At 39.4% G+C, this 21,410-nt stretch overlaps 1 protein-coding gene across 4 annotated transcripts; it reads right to left on the bottom strand.

Moving 5' to 3' along the window:
* Window positions 1-1,467: 1,467 nt before the first annotated feature.
* FRRS1 (ferric chelate reductase 1) lies at window positions 1,468-20,201 on the bottom strand. Of its 4 annotated transcripts, none has more exons than XM_005498761.4 (16): window positions 19,839-20,201; window positions 14,692-14,887; window positions 14,333-14,469; window positions 13,012-13,106; window positions 12,178-12,328; window positions 11,262-11,441; window positions 10,249-10,347; window positions 9,585-9,732; window positions 8,916-9,032; window positions 7,979-8,094; window positions 7,604-7,690; window positions 6,538-6,635; window positions 6,303-6,361; window positions 5,446-5,589; window positions 4,462-4,523; window positions 1,468-4,364 (listed from the first exon to the last, which is right to left on the bottom strand). In XM_005498761.4, exons 2-16 carry the CDS (start codon window positions 14,885-14,887, stop codon window positions 4,272-4,274), a joined length of 1,782 nt encoding a protein of 593 aa, XP_005498818.2. In that variant the 5' UTR covers window positions 19,839-20,201; the 3' UTR covers window positions 1,468-4,271. The 4 variants fall into 4 exon arrangements, with proteins under 4 accessions (XP_005498818.2, XP_064928656.1, XP_064928655.1 ...); XM_065072584.1 differs by having other exon boundaries at window positions 20,013-20,201; XM_065072583.1 differs by having other exon boundaries at window positions 14,692-14,888; window positions 20,029-20,201.
* Window positions 20,202-21,410: the final 1,209 nt, after the last annotated feature.

Raw genomic sequence — 21,410 nt, 5'->3', positions numbered from 1 at the left:
ACTAGCTCTGTAGCCACACAGATATCAGATCATTAATTTGGAGGAACAGAGCATTCAAGAGCCATGTGTTTCTGGGAAGAAGGGATGCTAATCATCCGAGCACTGCAGCCCCAGAGCTTTCCCACATCCCGTGTCAACAAGAACAGAATTACAAGGCAGCAAACCATGTTTTTCACATGCCAGCACAGAGGCCATGCAAAATTTCAGTCCATCATTGAATCAAAACAATTTCTAAGGCCCAGCAAAATAGAAGTCTCTCTGAAACAAAGCCAGAGCTGGACTCTTTCTTGGTGCAATACAGTTTGTCCAGGATGACTGTCACATATGCCCGGGCCAGTGCAATGCAGATATTCAGCTTTTGTGGTTTGAAATATGTGAAGTTACTTTTGCACAGCATGAAGAAGACCAGCAGAAGCTATACAGTGGTTGAATTAGCTCAGGTATGAGCTACGACAGATGGTGCTAAGTGTGTTCCAAAGTTCTTGTCCTGTGCCAATTCTGTTGTGCCACTTCCTCAGGTCAGGGAATGCAACAGCTCCCCCCTTCACACATAGCCCCTAGAGAAGATGGGAACAGACTGATGTGGGCAGGGAATTTCTCAGAATTGCTAGCAGATCACCCCTCTTAACCATCCTTGGAGTCATCTAAAAAACCACCAAGATATTAATTTCTGCATTTCAGTGCAGGAGATTGCAGCTTTTCCTCAATGCTTGCCATTCATGTTCAGTTGCTTGGAAAGAGATGTACCTATGTAGAGCACAGTCTACACACTTGACAAAAGAAAACAGGCCATAACTGTTCAAACAAAAGCTTAAGCATAGAAATCAAGTAAATACATCCATTTCATAATGTCTATTTGTATGAACAAGCTTGAATTTAAAAGTTCATCTAGTAACACTTTTTGGTTTGGACATCCTTTATATGTCTCAGCCTCTCTCTGACAGACTGAAGCAAGCAAGCATTTCTTTGGACACCAGCGCCACGCAGTGTCACAAACTGCCATAGAACACAAGAGGCAAAGCAACCACCTCCTCCCTCTCTCCAGCCTTCCCAAAACCCGGTACAGGACAACACAGCCTTTATTAACCTGTACACGTGAAGTCTCCCCAACTTGTGATGTTTGTTAAAAAAGAACACAGCATAACGTTCAATGCAAGGAAGAGAAACAAGAGAAACGTTTTCTTAGTTCATTCTGCAGCCTGCACATCAGTTAGCAAAAAAAAAAAAACAACTGTAAAGTAGCAGTAAATTCCATTGCATTTGAGCTATTTGCATCAGTTAGCTTTCATTCAAAGCATATGCAAGAAATGTGAGTTGTAGATAAGTCAAGAACAGATGAGCAGAGTTTGAAGGCTGCACCTAACAACTCAATCAAAACAATAAACTACTTGTTGTGAGACTCAGCACAAGTCTCTACTTGACTGGGAGTGTTTGCCTGTCTAGAACCCAGAAAGAAACATGCTAATGTTGATTTGTCACCACAAGTTTAATCTGAGAGTAAAAGAGAACACTGAAACCTTCTTGATTTCTTTTTGTGGAAAAGTTTTCTTGACTTCAGCAAGATTCCTTTATGAAGCAAAGCAATGGGAGTTTTCTTCTGTATAGTACTTTACCATTCAAGAAAATATACAGCAGCCACCATTGTCTCTAGAATCAAACCGCTTGTCACAATCTTCCTGCTGATATCACACACTTCCACGGACTCTTTTTTTCCCCCGCCAAAGGAGTATACCAGTAATTTTGGAAGTCACAAGAATACAATGACACATTGCTTCCTCTTACTAGTCATGAAAGAAGAGGGCAGGAGTCATGGCACGAACAAACATCACACAAAATTAACAAGTCTTTCCATCAAATTAGTTACAACACCACACATAAGGCCTTACAGAAGAAACTATGCAATACTGCTACCACTGGGAAGGAACAAGTTATCCAAAGAGTAACTGACGATTTTGCCAACTTTAAAGCTGTATTAGATGTTAAACAAGGTTTTCTTTTTCTTCTTGAGGAAAATCTGCATTACAGAAAAACTATTTTAACATTCCATTTCAATAATAGTTTCTCCAGGAAGTATTTATATTGCTTTAATTTATAAAACAACATCTACAAAGAAAACAGACAATCCATTTTGCTACTAGGCAAGTCTATTCTTCTCTAGTTTCTATTTGATAGTGTTTTCACCTTACTAAAAGAGACAAAATTTATTAATATATATATACACATCCATGTTTTAAAAACTCCTGTGTTCATTGTCACATGCAAATGAAACAACACAGTATAGCTATTGTATTACAGAAAGAATCTGGCATTGACTTTCAAATTAAAAGCCATCAATTGTGCTTATGTTAAAAGAATTTATTCTATAAACTCACGTTATGCACAAGAGTCCCCTAAAACTTTATCACTAGATGGGCCCTGTTGATTCCCAGGCTTTTGAAATCAGAGTTCTCAAACAAAACAAAACACAAAAACAAACCCTCACACACACCCCACAAAAAATAAAAGAACAACTCCACAAAACACAAACCCACACAATTAGCCACTCAGTTCTTTCCTTTCAGCCTGGTTTTTTGCCTATTTCATTTGTAGTCCCCCCTTCCCAGATTCCAGGAAGAATGGGGATGATTCAACTTAGACTCACTTGCAGTCTGCTGCCGACGAAGAGATTAATCCCAGCTCTATAAATGCCCTTATGGCTGAACCAGTTACTTGAGCAGCCAAAAAGAAGAACACAAACAAACTTGTAGCTTTCTGAATATGACTCATCCCAGCAAGAAGTCTTACTGTGGATTTGAGGAGATGGAAGAGACAGAAACAGACAGATTTAGCAAACTGAAAGAACCACTGCCTGACCCACACATACCAGTATTACAGGGCTGGCCATTGGGTAGTAGAGAGATGTTGCTGTAGTGGTCTATACCAAGCCAGCCCTCACTATTCACTATCTATGCGATACTCCAACATCTTTATTCCCAGCTACCTTAGTAGCCCCAGGCTGAAGATATTTTGAAACCTTATGACTAAAAATCAATGCTTTCCAGTATCAAAATGAAGACATGTGGAAGCATACTGTTCAAAGCTGCAAAAACAAGTGCAAAGCACTGTATTGTATGGCATATTAAATGTACATTTCTGAGATGCCATTTCAAGACTGACTGTCCTTCCATACGCAGGCAAATCACGAATCAAAAAAGTTAAACAATATAGTGTCTCTCCATTCTCCACACCCAGTTCATGTATTTAGATAAATGTTTTGTTAACCAAGAAAAACAAACACTTCCACCTTCCTATAGAGACAGTTCTGTCTCCCAGATGTGCTAGCTCAAAGTACTCCCACTTAATACTAACCAAAGCAGCTTCTCCTGAATTTTAACCAAATCCTTATCTATATTTTGCTCAATAGTGCAAATACAAATGCAACATTCCTGAGCAAATATTTTCACTTCTATTTAAGCATCAAGTAGCATAAGCCCATCCTGTTCACACAGAAAATTCAGAAGGCATAAGCAACCAAAGACAGCAAAACGCAGAAATCCACACACACAGATGGGTTCTTCCTGTTTGAGTTTTAGAGAAAAACAACCGGGTTTAATGCACTTACATTTCAAACGCATTTTCTCCGTATGGTTTAGAAGCACTGAAGGGGATGGGACACAACAGTACTTTGAATGAGGCAAATGGTGGTTTTACTATAGGACTGAAGTTCCCAAACCCATATGCTTGTGTAAGTGCACTGCTCTTAGAGCAGAGAGAATAATTTTTGCATTTAACTGCAAAAATAGACAACGGCATTTAGCTCATGCATCAACCTGCATTTGTGACAGTTTTTTACTACACTAAAGGTCATTTGGGCTTGTTTGTTTCTTTTAATGTAGAAAACTGTCACGAGCAGGAAGTTGTCAGAATCAATCTTCCCAGTTTTCCCAGTAATATTCACAAAAGGTTTAGGGAACAGACCATGAAAATTGCATTTTCAGCACATCATCTCAGTCATCTTAACCTGTAAGCTTCAATCAAGTTAATTATTGTGCTTAAAACAAACCAGAGACTTCATTCCTCACTCAGGCAAAGGCTTCCCCATTAAAAGTCACATCAGAACACAACTTTTGCAGGCTGCAGCATCCTCTATAGGTTTAAATTCAAGTTCTCCATAACACTGACCATGATGCACATATGCTATTATTCTTCAATTACATTTTCAGAGAAAAAAGCGTTCCTTGCACGTGTTTCAAATACACAATATTTCATCACAAAATTCACAATTACTGATTTCATATTTCGTTGATTGCTGCCAGGAAGGCAATGAGGAATACTATATTTCCACAGACATAGATGGTTAACACAATCTGTTTAAACAGACGACCCTGCAAGAGAAGAAAAGCCACAGAAGTGTCAGTCTTTATTGGTTTAAACAAAGAATCATACCATCTCATAGTAGTTATTTCCAAAATTATGAATTACCTCTGCTTCTGCAGACGTGAGTGACTGCAGTATCTGTACTCTGTCATCCTCTATCACTTCAACTGTTAGTTGGAAGAAAAAGAAAGTTAAGCCTGCTTTTAAGAGGAACAGTGTTTTTCATTTTTCTACTGCAGAAGTCACGATCCTGTGACTAAGTCAGTCTTATACAGCATCAAATTTGAAAAGCACTTGGAAGTCTCATTTGCAATTTCATAACCTGTACTATCACAGCACAAGTGAGAAGTTACTCTGGAGCTGACCTACAAAAAGTAAATTCTGGACATCAAAGTGCAAAACATTTAGTCTCTTTTGCTATGATGAACCATCAAAACACTGAGTTTTGAGCTGAACAAAACATTTGTTTGATCTAAATATTTTCACTTTAAGATAACTAGATTTCATTTAAAAGTATTTTCCATTAGCCAACATACAAACATTCATTGTTCAAACATTTCAAGTTAATTTTTCTGTTTCTAGGAAGTATTTACTGCAGTTAAATCTAAACTCACATGTTTTATAATCACTCCTTCTCCACATGCTACCTTATACAACCTCTTAACTAATCATGCTTCTTTAGTTCTGCAGATGGCTCATCTCTGCCAGAGATACACATCATTGACATGTGCACAGCCATCTCCTCTCAGTGACACTAACCAGTGAAGCCAAGAACTTCCAAAGCAATAGATTCTTGCAAAATACACATTTCAAGTCGTCTGACCCCATGAACTGCGGTTTGAGAAATAAGAGGCTACTATTTTAAAAGGCACAAAACCATTTTTTCTACAACACTTAAGTCTTAAACTGGCTTACTCCCATATTAAAGTTTGTACAGAAGATACGACACCATTACTCAAGAGATATTACCTTCAGCTTACAAGTCAGAGGTCAAAGAACACCTCCTGAAATTCAGTTCACTGTTACACTTTTTGCATACTACAATGCTCAGCAAGAAAGGTAACAATAGGAGTTCTGTTGGGTTTGTACCTTTACGTATGAGACAGTAGCTGTGTATTTCCAGAAGAACATCAATACCAACATGCCAGGCTACAAAAGCTATCATTGTATAGGTGTCCCATGGGTCTGGTAGGTCAAGTGCTGGTAGATCCATTCCCAAGAACATAGTCACCACTAGTCAGTAAAAACAAGATAAAAAGACAAATTGTACTGTGTCAAGGTAGATGAAAAAATGCTTTCAACACCTTTAGCAATAGATTTCCCCATGAACTGCATACAACTGCTTGGAGAAAGAGGTTAAAGGAGTTCATGGAGCTAAAAGGTGGGGTTTTGGGGGCAGTGTGAGGGGGAAGGCAGGGAGGAAAGGAGGAGGCCAAGATAGTTTTCATCCTGCTCAGTTTTCTCTCACATCCCTGTCACACAAACACAAGCATTTGTGACTACCAGCAAGATCACAGTCACCCCAACTTGTGTGCTTAAGCTGCCTGGGGAAACTCGTCACCACTGACAGAATTAAAGCCCAGGTTCTGTTTCTCTACGTGAGTTTCCCTCTCCCATTAAATAACGTTGGACTATGTTACTCTAAGAACACTGTCCTCAAATCTTCCAAGACAAAAAGCAATCACTCCAGATAAGAAGAGGTCCTCATTTCAGAAATTCTTCAGATTTGTCTGTAATATCTGTGGTTTTACATGGTCACTTTTTCTCCCTAAAGCTGTATCTGATAGCCACTTAAAACTCAAGCAGAAGATGGCCAGCAAGAACAAGAATCATCAGAGATACCTGGACTGGATGTCCATAGATTGTTTAGACAAGCAATAGCCCAGACAACAAATGAAGTTCCTTTAAATCACTTAAAGGGAGTTACAACTATTAATCCTACTTACCAGCTAGTATTCTAGCTGTTGTACCAATACTCCAGTGAAACCAGTTAAACAAGTGCCTCCTACAAAACAGCAAAATCAATTTTATTGATTATATAGTTTGGAAAAAAAAATACAATCAAAAGGACAATTTTACCTACTTTAAATATATATTCTCAATGTACTATAGAAAATATTTTTTAAAAAACAGGGTTATTTAATTCTTGTGGCTGTAACTTAATGAGTTAGTTATGAGTACCTTGGTGCATGACGAGATGGTCTGAAGCCTGCCATCAGTGGTTGAAAGATTGTCAGAGCCATCACAGTACAGCCCAGATAGGGATGAAAACCTGCTTGCTAAGCACAGGACAATTTTTCTTTCAATATCACATCTATATAAAGACACCGGAAAAATACCAAGAAGTTGATAATTCTATTTACACTTGTATTAGTAAGTTACAATGACAGAGCAGCACTGTGTGTAGACTGGCAGAGCTGACAGGACACACTAAGCTGCCCTGCAGCTGGATGGAGATGGTTCACCTTGGCAGCATGAGATATTGGTAAATCCGTCAAGGGTTTGTCTCACCTTTTTGCTGTATTTGGAAATTCTACTAGCTGAAGAGCAGAGATCAATATGACTACAGAAGCTATGCTCCAACCTCTTCATCCTCAACCCTGTGTCTTCAGCAGAGGCCTATTTCATAACTCCTCCCAGCACTGGTCTCCCCACCACCCTATCTGTTCTATTCTTAACCCTAAAACATTCTATCCCACTTCCCTAGCTCATAGCTGTGACCACATTCTTCTCCCACCTTTAACTCAAACTCTCTAGACTTCCCAGTTTCTGATACTACCTTGCACCAAATATTACACAGTTGACAGCAAGAGGTATACTAATGTACCAGGCTAAGTGTAATCACTGGATACAGTTACTCAAATCCAAGTTCATCACAACACTTACTCCCAGAGGATTTACCATGTTAAAAATTCAGATGACCCTTCTGCACTCCCCTCCAAAATTCTAGCTTTCTTAAGAAAACGTGAAGACGACTGATTTAGTATGCAAAGCAACTGTTAGCAAGGACTTTATTTGGAGGAAAGAGGAAGGAAGGAAATTATTAAAGTTTTGCAATTGCAGTTAAAGGAGGAAACACTCCTCTTCTGTGTTGGTAGGATTTGAAATCAACCTACTTAGGGTAGGTTTCACAGCAATTTCCTTGACAATAGTTCTAACAAGTTAGTCATCAGTGGACCTCTTTCTCATTCATTTGCTCCAACCTTTACATTTCAGTTAACAATCAAAACAAAAAGCACACACTTACATGGCTCCAACCTCCTCGGTATATGAAAGGCAGCACAAAAGAAATGCTTGTAAGCATGACTGCGGTCAACATAAGCATACGATGCACCTAGAAAAGTTCAGTTTGGTTTTAGAAATGCTACAGCTTTCTTAATACACCATTAAAATACATCCAACAGATCTACAGTTAAATATGTACCTAGTGTCCTCTTTAGGCTTTGTTTTTACCAGCAAAGCAGGTGAACTTCTGCTTTGTAATTGTTCCATTTTATGAGATTAAAGAAAGATAAAAATCACACTAAGCTTAATCTCCTGTTTCTTGGACCTAGCAGGTTTATAATTCCGCTTACAATGAAGCTAGAAAATAAAACTGGAAATATGGAGAGACTTTGCCCACCTGAAACCACATCTCCTTTCCAAACAGAAATGAATGAGACCAGACAGGTTTGAAGAATCTTGCAACAATAACACCAATACTAACTGTGGTAACCCAAGCAACAAACATTAGTGCTCCTGAAAATATAAATAAATAAATAAATAAAACAAGCAAGCAAACACACACGCACAAACACACCATGTAAACGTGAATAATTTAGCTGCTTATGAATACAGCTTCAAAGACTAGATAATAGTTTAGTTGATGCACATATGGTCAGAATATACCAGCAGTAATTTTTAGTTCAGGCTACAACTTGCTAGCATTTATCTTGCTAGAAGGCAGACGATGTCCATATAAAAGAGCCACACTGTGCCCACGCAGCACAGAGCAGCTCTGGCTACCACACATTTCATGTGCACCAGTACAGTCAGTACATACTGGTGAGATGCTGTTCTGCCAACAACTTCGACATCAGAGAATGGAAGGTGATGTTTGTAACAACTTGTTTCACAAAGAATGAGAGATAGTTCTCTCATGGGCCTGCTTTACAGTTCAGTACTGTGAGAAAATATTCTCATCCACTTGAATAGCTCTGGACTGTCAGCTGAGTGGTTTCCCCATTTCAAAGAGAATTAAACCAACAACACAACTAGGTCGAATTAAGCCAGAGAGAAAAAGGTAAACAGATACAGGTCCTAATTATGAATTTAAGGGAAAAGACAAAGGCAGGCTCATTTTCCTGAGCAAAAAGAATCTTACAAACACTGTTCTTGAAATGAAAAATTAAAATCTTTGCTCTTTCTTCACAGTCTCAGATCTTGCCAGCCAAAAGTATCTATAACGTGAGTGCCAGAAAGACAAGAGGAAATACCTGCTCTGCAATAATGAGGAAAACCTAACTCTCCAGTCTCAGCAAGTCTAGAGCTGGAAAACAAAACTAGAAGCTGCAGCTTACCATGAGCTTTGATAAGTCGTGGAGACCGGGAACCTCCAATATCCTGAGGAAGGCCTGTGACATTGTACATTCCACTAGTGATCAGAGGCTGACGACGATGTTTATGTATTAGTCCACCTAAGCAGTGACATAAAGTGGTTTATGTATGGCTGATGAAACCCACTGCACTTGTAAAATGTGCTCATGCTTTATTTAAAGCCTTGTTGTGACCACCAAGCACAGTCATACAAACTGAACTGCTGGCATGCAATATGGTAAGAAGTCCGTGAATCAAAATTTGAACCTAAGGTGTCTTGCAGACTTCATGTACAAGAACCAACTCATCCCTCTACAGAAAACAGCCTTCTCCACAACACACTCAAGAGGTCAAGAATAATTCATTCCCTTTGATGCTAGTCTCCATTTCAAAATGTGTGGCCAGCTCTCAAGAAGCTAACAGTTCTTCACATCAAGTGGGCGTACAACACACATCTAGGAGTAAGATGAACTTCCAAAAGCAAAACCATGATCCAGAGAGGTAGTAAAGATGACTGGACTAAGCACCTCAAACATGGAAAACAGAGTCCTTAGTTCAGATACTAATCTTCAGCTAAGCCATATCTTACATACAGGTTACTAACTCATTTAGAGCTGTTCAAAGAAAGGCAACCAGATGCAAGTCAGGTTTACCACCACTAGCTTCCCCATCTGCCATAAAGATGTAGTAGCTCGCATCCAGATCAAATCTCCCTTTATAAGCAGGAAGACGAGTACTCCTTCTGAAAGAGCATTGAAGAACACCATCCACAAGTCTCCATGATACATCTTCAAGGGTATTCTGTGAAACACAAGACATTCAATACCCAGTGTTTTCAGACAGAGAGTAATTTGCTTAAAAGTCACCCTGCAAAAGACAGGAGTGCCAGTGGTACGCAAAGAAAGAACAGCAATGATTGAGGGGGATGAAAATCTCTTGCATACCAACTTAGAAGGTATGTCAATAAGTCAACACAGTAATATAAGCGTTGGACTTCTTATCACAAACTTCCCAGCTCATAACTATCTCCCCTTCCCTTCCAGCCTTTAAGATATATTGATTGCAACTGCAGCCCTACCAAAGGGATGGAGTAATAATGGACACAAAGTTCCTCAATGTGACTTACTTTTAAAAACCAAATTTAAACTTCCAAAAGTAACATTTCTGGGGAAGAAAGAGTCCAACTAATTTCACCTTCAAGAATTATGGATTCATCTTACCATTTACAGCTGCTATGCAAATAAAAGCACAAAGCAGCAGCCAGCCATTCACTACTTCAAACCCACATTTGTGGAAGTGTCTTATTTTCCAATGTACCTCTGAATCCAGAACAGGAGGACTTCGCCCCTTCAAATAGGCAGTGCTTACATGTACATGGTGGTCCTCACTAACACACACATACGCATCGTCACCACCCTGGAGAGTTTAAATGAAAAAAATATTTGTAGCCCAATAAAAACCAGTCTCCAAATTTATTTATTGATTTAATATATGCAACAAGACCCAAGACAGAATTCTCTAGCTGTTAAGTTAATATTTCTCAGCATTCAAACACTTTGGTATTACAGGGGAACCAGATTAAGTCAAAGAGATGACACACAGTAAGGCACATCATGATTTACCCTCCCTCCAAAGGTAACAACCATGTTATCAGAAGTTTTTTGAATTATTTAGAATGTACTGAATCAGCCAGACAAGATAGACATGGACATTTATGCTATTTAAATACCCTCTTTAGTTAAAAATTGGCTTTCCTCATAGCTATAAAGACCAAGTAGCGTTAAGAACCAAGTGTTCTTGCACTAGGGACATAAATGCTAATATAAACAGCATCTCCTTTGTGTAACAGTTATTTTATGGATTATGCATTTGTCAACAGCATTGTCCCTTTTAACACCAATTAGAAAAAAGGATCTCTAAACACTTTAAGATAGAATGGAGTCAACTCCTGTACAAACAATGATGAAGTGCAAATGGTTTTCAGAAAGTATAGCAACTTGGCTTCTGATAGGCAAGAGTTTTTGTCTAGGTAACAAAGCAAGACTGCTCCCTCCCACCAGGAATTCCAGTCAGCTACTGTGCAGACAGGTTGGATTCTGCCAACATGGATATCTCCAGGGAAATTCTACTGCAAATAGTCAGGCCTGAGCTAAAACTGAATATCCACCTATAAAAGGCAGCCTGGGAGCACTCCCAGCACTATGGGAGGAATGTTACCTTGTTTGACATCTATCAGCATTTCAGTTTTCTGTTTGCATCTTTTGCTAGAGTATCATTAAAACTTGACTAATATCACAAAAGCATCTAAAGCAGTAGAATAGGACACTCACCATCCACTGGTCATGAGACAATGCAAATGCTAAATATCCTTCACTTGGACCACTCATTTCAATAAGTACTGAACTCTTCTCTTGTTGGAAGGACAGAAAAAAACAGGAAGCACTTTCAGGATCACAGTTTGAAGGGTTCCTAATGCAGAACTTCATACTTCCACAATCAGATGTATTAAACTAGATAATTAAGCAAAGAAATAAGTCAGAAGCAATGAGAGTTTCCCTCTTTTTCCTCCCTTTCCATCCCATTCTAGAAGAAAGCATACAAGGAACAGCAAAGAAATGCCATCTATGTCTGCATGCCAATCTCTTAACCCATCCTGACAATTACCCCAGGACTGGCAGGTAAAATAGCAGTAAGCTCCAAGCTGTACTTTTACTCAAGTTGAATACTCAGAAGTGTTCAAGGCCAGGCTGGTCGGGTCTTTGAGCAATAAGGTCTAGTGGAAGGTGTCCCTGCCCATGGCAATGGGTTGGAAGTAAATGAACTTCAAGGTCTCTTCCCACCCAAACCATTCTACGATTCTATGATTAATGGAAGCCAGTAACACAGTAACTCATTGAAGGAAGTTTCTGAGCCTGTGGTTACTAAATAGGAAGTTATTAGTCAAGATCAGAGCAAATCTTTTCCTATTTCTCTTCCCAGACACACATAATATTTTCTGACCATTAAGTTCTAAATGTTGTATCAACCTTTTGACCCATGCGTGCTATCACAAAATTTAATGTAACCCACACAAATTTAGGCAGCTCAAATAACACAGTGTAGCTGTCTATATTCTTGGTCTTTGATATCCAAATTACTCATCCGTCATCTCTCCCTTTTGTCAATAGGGTGTATCGATGCGACTTCGTTAAATTCCATTGATCACAAGCATTAAAGACACAATTACTTAGGTTTATAATTACTTACTGGCTTTGATAAGTAGGAAACAGGGTGTGAAGTTAATACAGCCTCTGATGTTGCACCCCAGGGTGTTGTTGGGGTTGGTGCATTAGGCTGAGAAACAATGGGACCAGGAATCTTCACCCAGAAAGTCCTGTATTTCTTCACAACTGTGGCTCTTAAACACAACACACACAGTCACTATTGTATAGATCAAGAGCTGCTTGTTACTTTAAGGAGGGAACCACTTCTACAGTTTGTGCAACTTATTTGTAAACCACCATCTTTAATACATAAAACATATTAAAGGTCTGCATAAAGTAGGATATTATCTGAAATTTCAGTGGAAAAATAATTTTAAAATTTACTACTGCATGTTCTACTCATTATAAAGAACACTCGTGCCTGTGGCACAGATTACAACCTCAGAGAAAAGTTGCATAACTTTTATCCATTAATTCCCAAAAAGGCAGCAGTATAACAAGAGGGTATACATACCATGTTGTTAGGTACAAGCACAGAAGAAGATATATTACAGGCATGACAAGTGAGCAGTTAACCAGAACTAAGAAGCTGGACTCTGAATCCCTTTTTACTACTGACTCCCTGCCACCCACAAAAAAAACCAACAAAAAAACCACAACGCACAAACTAATGATCTCCAACATTTCCAAAACAAGCAGACAAACAAAAAGACTATATTCATGTAGACTCTGCAGCAAGCAAGAAATGTCAACTTTTCAGTCCATTAGACCATGCATACTTTTCAGCTGCTGGCCAATATTTGACATAGAGGATCATTCAGGTGTGCTTTTATTTGCATTTTAATGAACTAGAAGTAATGGTAAATAATGTACTTACAGAAACTGTACACGTTTTGGTGCATCTCCAGGAGCAATCCAATAAACTTTTATGTATTTCTTTTTTGCTTTACTTGTGTGACTGACAGCTGAATTCTGAAAACACACACATATTCAAGAGTGACACAGTGGATATGCACTAAGGAGATTTCAGCTAACACAGCCATCACAGGCTGCAGCTCAGTCCTAAACAGACACTGCACCATTAAACAGCACAGACCCAGTGCAACTGGCTCTTCCCCAGTCAGTCATCATTAACTCAAATGAAATCTACCACCGAAACTTACACATACTAACAAACTTTAAGACTCAAAGGAACAACTAGAGGTCTTCCAATCCAGAAGACTCCAACGATGAGACAGAGGTCCCCTGCAGCATTTATGCAGGAATGGTGTGACCATGCCCTATTTTTTGACAGTAAAAACATGAAAGGACAGCACAATGACTGTACAGCAAGAACAGCACTACTATTCCAGAGGACAAAAACCAAAAGCAGTCTTGGGGTCAGTGACTTATTTGCACAAAACAAAAAGATGAGACACAGCACTGAATTAAGTTCCCAGAGCACAGAGGGCACAACTCAGGCATCCCCATAGCTTTATGGCATTGATGAATGCATTAATTGGATGCCACTGGGGAGCAGGTGGCAGAAGTGGAGAGAAAACAAAATATATCTAGGCAGATTGAGAACTTTCTCCACACCAGCTCAGATGACAATACATGTTCATGAAGTTCAAGTGGGTTGCTAAAACACAACCCACAGTTCACATTGCTTGCACAAGGCAAAATGGATATTGAAGATTGTGATCTAACCTGTTACTAGGAAGGCTCCCCTAACAGTAACTGACAGAGCAACACTAAAGAAAATAGTCTATTCTAGTGTTAGTTTACCACAATAACTGACCTAAACTTTCCTTGCTGTAAAACGTTTTTCATGCTTGTTAAGGACAGAGAAAATAATTGATGACTCTTCTTCTCAGAGTAAATAGAGCATGCCCTCCTTTTTGTCATACTAAGTACAATAACCAGGAATACACTGCATTCATCGTGCACGAATAAAAGTTATGTTATGAATGCTGCATCTTCCTGCAGCAGTCAATAGCCTTCTACCACCAGGCTAGTTTAAATGATTCATAAGAATGTAAGAATAGTCTGACAGAGCTGCAGTGAACTGTGGCCTCTATGCCTCAAGTTAGACCAACTTCCTTAGAGATGCCCTGAGCTCAAAGAAGACTACATTGCTTAGCTCTGTCCTACTACAGACATGGTTGAGTACAGACCCCGTAGTGCCTGATGTCCCATTTTCAGACACCGCACTATACCTTGGTACGACCACATGTCAGAAGCTGAGAAAGTCTCCGGTCAGCTAACACAAAAGAACCAACTGCAGGGCTATCCAGGTGATCTGCATCCCGGGCTTGTATGAAAAATCCTTCAAATTCTGGCCCAGACAGATGAACTGAAGTAAGAAGAAAAATAAAAGGAAGTTGAAATATTCTCCAGAGAAAAAACCAGAATATTTCAATAACCACCAGAAACTCATTTTTTCAGGCACTGAATGACTGGTAGATGGATCACATGAACAAGATTCAACAAGATAAATCAAGTATAGCTGAGTGAAGTTGTACTATAACACAAAGAAACAGTAAATTAAACTCTTCAGCTATGACTGACACAATACCTTCTATGTTGTCCCCTGGTTTAAATTTGGTCTCATCCACTGTAATTGTGTGCTCAGGTGACAGTTGTGGAGAGCCACCATGACAAGGTATCATGCTAGTGCAGGCTTCTCTTACTTTTCCATTCGGATAGCCATCCACAGATGCACAGAAGCAAATAAACATCCAAACAGCAAAAGCAAGACCAGGCAGCTCCATCTATATAAAGTAAGAGTTACAGACAATTAAATACAAACATTTACATTACAGGTCACCATTCACCTGTAGAAGAGTCAGTTGAACACTGAAATTTAAAAGCATGTTTAGAACAAAAGCATGCATGAGAAGATAGCATTCCCAGCTGCAGAAGCCAAAGGCAAGGTGTACTTCTGATAACTGCCAGACTCTGCAAGAATGTTCACAGATACCATGTTTCAGGCCATCAAGAGTATAGACAGTAGATGGATGCCTCCATCCACTGGGGAGGATTATTTCTCTCAGTACATTTTGACATCGCTTTTAAAATTTCTTTTGCTTACAACTCTCCTGTTCTCTTCCCCCTGCCAACCCCCCCAAAAAAAGTCCAAGTCCCTTAAATACCTGGCACAGGACAGATGGACCTTAAAACATGTTTCGTTCATGTATAAAGGTCCACAGTAGTTAGGAATTACACAGCTAGCAGTACCAAGCCCACTCTTATTAATCACAGCTCCAAACTGCATCATTACAGACTGCCTTCAGTTTCCACAACTCGTGTCTATTTCTTCACATATGACAAGTAACTCCCAAGTAACAAGTTCTTCTTTCTGCAGGGAAGCTAAAGTTGTCACATGTCAGAAATAGATTTTATACATGCAAAAGAGTGGGAATTTGGTATAAAGATACAAACAAATAAATATGTATGTTTGTTTCAGACAAGCACAAGACTCTTCCTTGGAACTCTTCCATTTGGATATTGGACTTCCAGTCAATCATTCAAACAATATCCCTGCTTGTCACACGCTCATTAGGGGAATAGCATACATGAAAAACATGTAGGTAGTACGACCCAAAACAGTTAATGAGCACTAATTTCAGCATTCGTTTTTTAATGTTTTGCTCTGCCACAATCCTGTCTTCAAAAAAGCTGTGGTAATTGTTTCTCTCCTTAGCAGAATGCAGGGCTTACAGTTGTATTGTTGTTTACAGAACACCTTAGCCAGCAAGAAAAAGCGTTTACATGTCCGACAGGCCAGGAGAACAGAGATAAACCTCCTTTCAATCCTTAGGCACAAGAAGTGGGTTATCAGCTCTACTGGAACACACACCAGGCAAGTAGGTTTGTATTCTGGAAGAGCCATGCCCACTTTGCACCAAGTGATAACTAGTATCAGGTTATGAAGTTCCCCAACATCGCATATGGATGCAAAGATAGAAAAAGCACAAAGCCACTTCAGACTGAGCTCTGATACCTAAAAAGCAGCCAAATGAAGACAAGGCACGTCCTTAGTCTTGCACACTCTCAGAGTCATCAATCTTAACTCTCCAAAGTTCTCATACATTCAGTGCTAAAACTCCACAATATCCAGGAAGATGCCACACTTGTACTTCAACAAAACAGCTCCTCAGCAAACTTACACCAGTAAATAGAAGAAAATCAGAGATGAGAGGGGGTTGAACTGGAAAAAACACACACACCACATTCAACTCCTCCTCCCAAATATTCAAGATAACATTATGATAATATCTTTTACTTCTCGTTAAAGTACGCCTTTCCTTCTAGTTCCAACACTTCTCCAAACTGTCACAAATTTACATCAACATGATTTTATTCATAAGTTAAGGAAGCCTATAGGAATTAAGATTTAGCACTACAGTGGCATTGAAACAGCTTTAATACATATCAGTGAAATCTTCAAAACAAGTTGCTACCAGAAGAGATAAGGCTGCGTACTGTAGAGACAAGAAAAAGAGTAGGTTAGTATTCTAGTTTAAGTAGCAGAGGATGTGGTAGGGATTTAAAATGAAACACAAAATGTTATTTGCAGACTCAGCTGACTCAAAAGCTGTCAGAATAGGAAGAAGCAGAGATGAAGAGAAAGAAAAAGCCCCAAATCTGAAAGAAGTACCATACTGAGTAGGAATTTCTTAAAACATCTTTTCCTGTTTAAACAGGGTTAATTGTAGAAGAGTAGCTTTCTCTATGCACGTTCAATGATAGGGGCTAGATCCTATAAAGAACAGTAATCCCTATATTAAAATTTAGCCTTCCTCAAACAACACTTACTCAGCTGCCTGGAAAAGTCCATTTCCTCCTTTAATCTGGTAATATGCTACAACACCATGTGTTCCACTTACAAAACAAAAGATGAAGATGGGAAGCACTCTTATAACATCAGTCATTCTGTGGTTAAAGATGATTTTGTATTTTAGGAAGATATCTCCTAAAGTGTCATTGTAAACAAAACAATACAATAGGTCAACAGTCTAGAGAAGTCAAACTTCAAGAAATTATTCTTTAATTTCAAATTAAATAATTCTAAACTTTAACTCTAATACCATAGTAAAAACCTTTTCATAATACGGGAGAATATAGTTAAAACTGCAGTTTGCAATAAGCAAAACCAGAAGTTTACAATCACTCATCTGCTGCCCCCAATTCAGCTAGCACCTCACTGTGCCTCCCCACCCCCTTCTACAACATGCACACACCACCTCAGCCTTCAGCCAAGACCTGTTCAAAACAAGCCCCATCCCAATCACAGTGAGCAAGAAAGACAAGGGTACAAAATCTAAATGTACAGGAAGGAAAAAGGGAAATCCAAGGGATGCCTATAATTTCCTCATATAAGCAGGTTAAGATGTCTCCTTTGGCTCTAAAAAAGTACTTGTTACAAAAGCATAAAATAGTATGTTGTGCCCTCATGGATCTGACAGCCGGGCCAAGAGAAGGAAAAAGGGAGTTAGTCTGGAAAGCCGAGCGCATATCATTAGTGGTTCAAAAATGAACAATACTAAAAAAAGCACCTAAGGAAGACACATAATTAAACTAATGAATCAGCAACAAGCAATTCTTTGAAGGGAAAAGAAAAACTGTCTCTATACTCAAGCTGAAGATCAATAAGCAATTATATCCATTCTCAGCCAAGTATTTGCACAATAAATCATCTGTTTTGCTAAACAAACAACCAATCAACAGAACTCAGCCACTAACAAGCAACAAGTCACTCCCATATAAAACAGTCACCTCTTCTTCTGGGCCATTACATGGTTTCCTCTTTTCTCTGACTGCAGTTCTACAGCCATAATAGCATACAACCCCAAATAAAAAGCATTAGGATTAACGGCAAAAGGATTTGTTACAGAGAGGTTAAGTTCAGGAAAGCTGAAATGTAATAAGTGAATCATGCTTAACCTCACCACAAAATAATAAATTACTTTTAAAGAATAAAGTAAAAATAAAAACAGTTCTCTGCCTGTATCAAGAGGGACCTGATAGACTGATCAAAGCTATTGCATCTTACAGAATTGTTACTCTATTATTCTACTCCTCTCACACACACAGGTGAATTAGAAAAAACAACACCACCACCACATAGTTACTTCACATTCTAATACTCTCAGTTTCCACTATAACTTAGTATAAGTCACAGATACGTCCTTCTTGACAGATTCTGCTTGCAAGTTATACTGAGAAGATTTGGCTGTAGTGGTTTATTTACAGCCCTTTGAAACGCAACTCATCAGCGGCAGCCTACTAATTAACAGACAGTAAAGTTCCCTGTAGTCAAGAGGAATAAGAATAACTGACTTTAAGACTGAATCATAATGATGTTAAAAAAAAAATATAAGCCAATTCCTGCAGCATTTTTCAACTGGCAATTCTCCACTGTTTTTGTTCACTTACTATCATTTGAGCAACAGGGAGTTGAAGTATTTCTGCACTATCCAGGGGCTTGTTTTTCAAGATAAATGCATTACACTGAAATGCTTGTGTTAACCAAAGGCCTGAGAGTACAAACAACCTCCTTCCTCCACCCTGCCTGCCAACTGCACACCATGCAATAGGTGCACCAGCAAATACCCTCATCAGGGTTACAAGGATGTGCTACAGAGCACGCTGGCTCCATCGTCAGAACACAGCCATACAGGTTTGATTGCACAACCTCATACCCACAGGATAACAAAATATACACACCTCAGGCACTTGGGTCTTTGTACTCAGTAAATGTTCAGAGAGAACATCAACGCTTGTACATTTCAAAGTGAGTTTTTATAACACTTCAAGTGTAGGCACTTACCTTACAGCTAGTCCTGTTACACCAATCAAGTCTGAGTAAAATTGCTATTAGCTTTCTACTTATAATGAGACAACTCACTTTACATTGTAACCTCTCCTATTTGATTTGCATTTAACAGTATTGACCTTTATCATACCCAGAATCAGAGGAAGTTTGTGTGAAAGAAGAAACAGCACACACAAGAAAGAAAACATTTATAAGAGCATTCTTCACTGCAGGCACACAATTTACACTGCTTCCCAGGCTGCACATATCAGCCCCTATGCTTCAGCTGAAGTGCATTAAGTTGTAATGAAGCACCAATCCTGAAGCTTCCTTTGCTTTGTCAGACATGTGCTTCCACAGATCTCAGAGAGTTTCAAATTAAGCAATTAATTATCTTCTGGTGCAGCTAAGGTGGGGGGAGCAAGACCAAGCAAGCCACCTTTTTTTATACCTTTTTCCTCAAAGCACAAGTTGGTACAAGTTTGCAGCATGATCTCAAGGCTTGCTATACAATTACTCCCATCAAGGATACGCTGTCTTTTAGAAAAGGAATAAGGTATCTCAAATATTACAATAAGTCTCTTTTTTTTCTCCATATATCCCACTATGTAATCTTTATGTGTATAATTTTTATGCATATAATCTTTAAGGCCCCAACCCTGCAAACTTTTATCTATATGACGAACCCCAAGTTGCAGGCTGACTTAAAAATGACAGCTTGTTACCCAAACAAGCAAATCCAACAACAGGATCAACACATTTCCTGTAACAGTTAACGTACTGCTATCTCCTACACACATTAATGAAAGAAAAAAAAAGTAATATTCACATGATGTCAAGAAGCAAACAAGATACAAGAGGAACACAGTTGGCCTAGCTTCCAGATAATATAAGTCATAACTTACCTTTACTCAATCAGGCAAGCATGCTTAAGAGTCTTTTCTATAACAACAAAAATGTTTGTGTGAAAGGAAGAAGCTGCAAGGTGCTTCAAAAGCTTCACCAGAATTTAATTTGCTTCACAGCTGCTGTAGATATTCTATGAAACGTGTAGTTTTCAAGAAGCTTGCAGTACCTACACTTTGAGCACTCAGCGGCGCTGGTGTAACCAAAGCGCTCTGAACTCCACTAGCGTCCCAGCTGCCGCAGCTCCGCTCTACCCTCCGGCACCGCTCCCGCAGAAAACGGCAGCGGGCGGGCCGGCCCGCCCCTTCTGCCGCTCCAGCCTCCCCCCGTGGGGAGCGCAGGGGCGGGCCGGGCCGGGCCGGGCCGGGCCGGGCTGGGCGGAGGCCGCCGGCGAGAGGGCGCTGCGGGGCCCGCCCGGGGCTATGCGGGCCGGCCGCTCTGAGACGCTCCGTGTTCTCGCGTAAGTTGCTGCCGGTTGTGAATCCCCAGCAGAACCGGGGTCCTGGGACGTGTGTTAAGGACACGTAGTTTTCTTACAGCCTCCAGACCTCGGAGGTGTTGGTGAAGGTCCTGGTTTTGCAACCGGAGCCTCGCGCTGGGAGTTTTACTGGGAGATTGTCCTTGTAAAAGCTTGCAGAACTCATCTGCGCGGCCAGTCGTGTTCCTGAAGGTGTTTGCAAAATCAGGTTTTTCTTATCAAGAAAGCAAATAAGTACTGGCTGTAAGTGGGTTTTGCTGGTAGAAACTGCGGTTACTTCCACAGGCTTCTCAGAGTTGTGTTTTTCTTTTATTCCAAGTCCTCAATGGCTCGTAAATCAAAGTAGCACAAAAAAGGCAAATATTTAATAGTGTCCTCCCATATAATAGAAACATTATGTTTGTGTTAACAAACACTTTGACTGGAGGGCTCTGGTAATTGAGTTGCTTATAAACAGGTCTGAGCAGTTCTAGTCATCCCAATGCTATTAATTTAGTCATATTTTCTTGAAAAGCACTATTAAAATCTAGCAGGCTTACAAATGCTCTGTTAGTGTTCTACTGTTTTCTCAGTTTTTATAGAAGCAACATTAACCGTAGAGTTACCCAGTGACAGCATATTGTAAGATATATTTAATTTGAAAAACCATAATGAACTATTTTGCCTAATCAGACAAATTATTTGACTGTTATACTTGTATTATCTTGCTTGTGCAAGTCACTGGGAAGCTGAGATCTCACTAAGTGTACAGCACCTGAGGAAAGATCATGCATAATCAATAGCTTAAAATTAAATACAGATATTTCCCCTTAGCTGGAGGAGGGGAACATCAGTTTGCAACAGCTGTTCATAAAGTCCCCAAAATATGAGAGAGTTTGATAAAATCGTAAGCCCAAATACGTACATGCTTCTTTAAGTGCTTGTGTGTCTCTAATTAGTTTATGCTCTTACAAACGCCTTCCTTGCAGATACATTATTAGTATGACAAATACTAACATAAATACATTTATAGTATGAAAAATCTGGTGACCACAGTGACCAGTATTCCTCACAATATTTAGGTTCGTAACTTGCACAGGTTATAATGGAATTA

This window comes from Columba livia, chromosome 8, assembly GCF_036013475.1.
Source record: "Columba livia isolate bColLiv1 breed racing homer chromosome 8, bColLiv1.pat.W.v2, whole genome shotgun sequence".
In the NCBI taxonomy this organism is placed as follows: domain Eukaryota; kingdom Metazoa; phylum Chordata; class Aves; order Columbiformes; family Columbidae; genus Columba; species Columba livia.
Note: the sequence above shows the minus strand (reverse complement) of the source record. Positions and strands in the feature narration are given on the sequence as shown.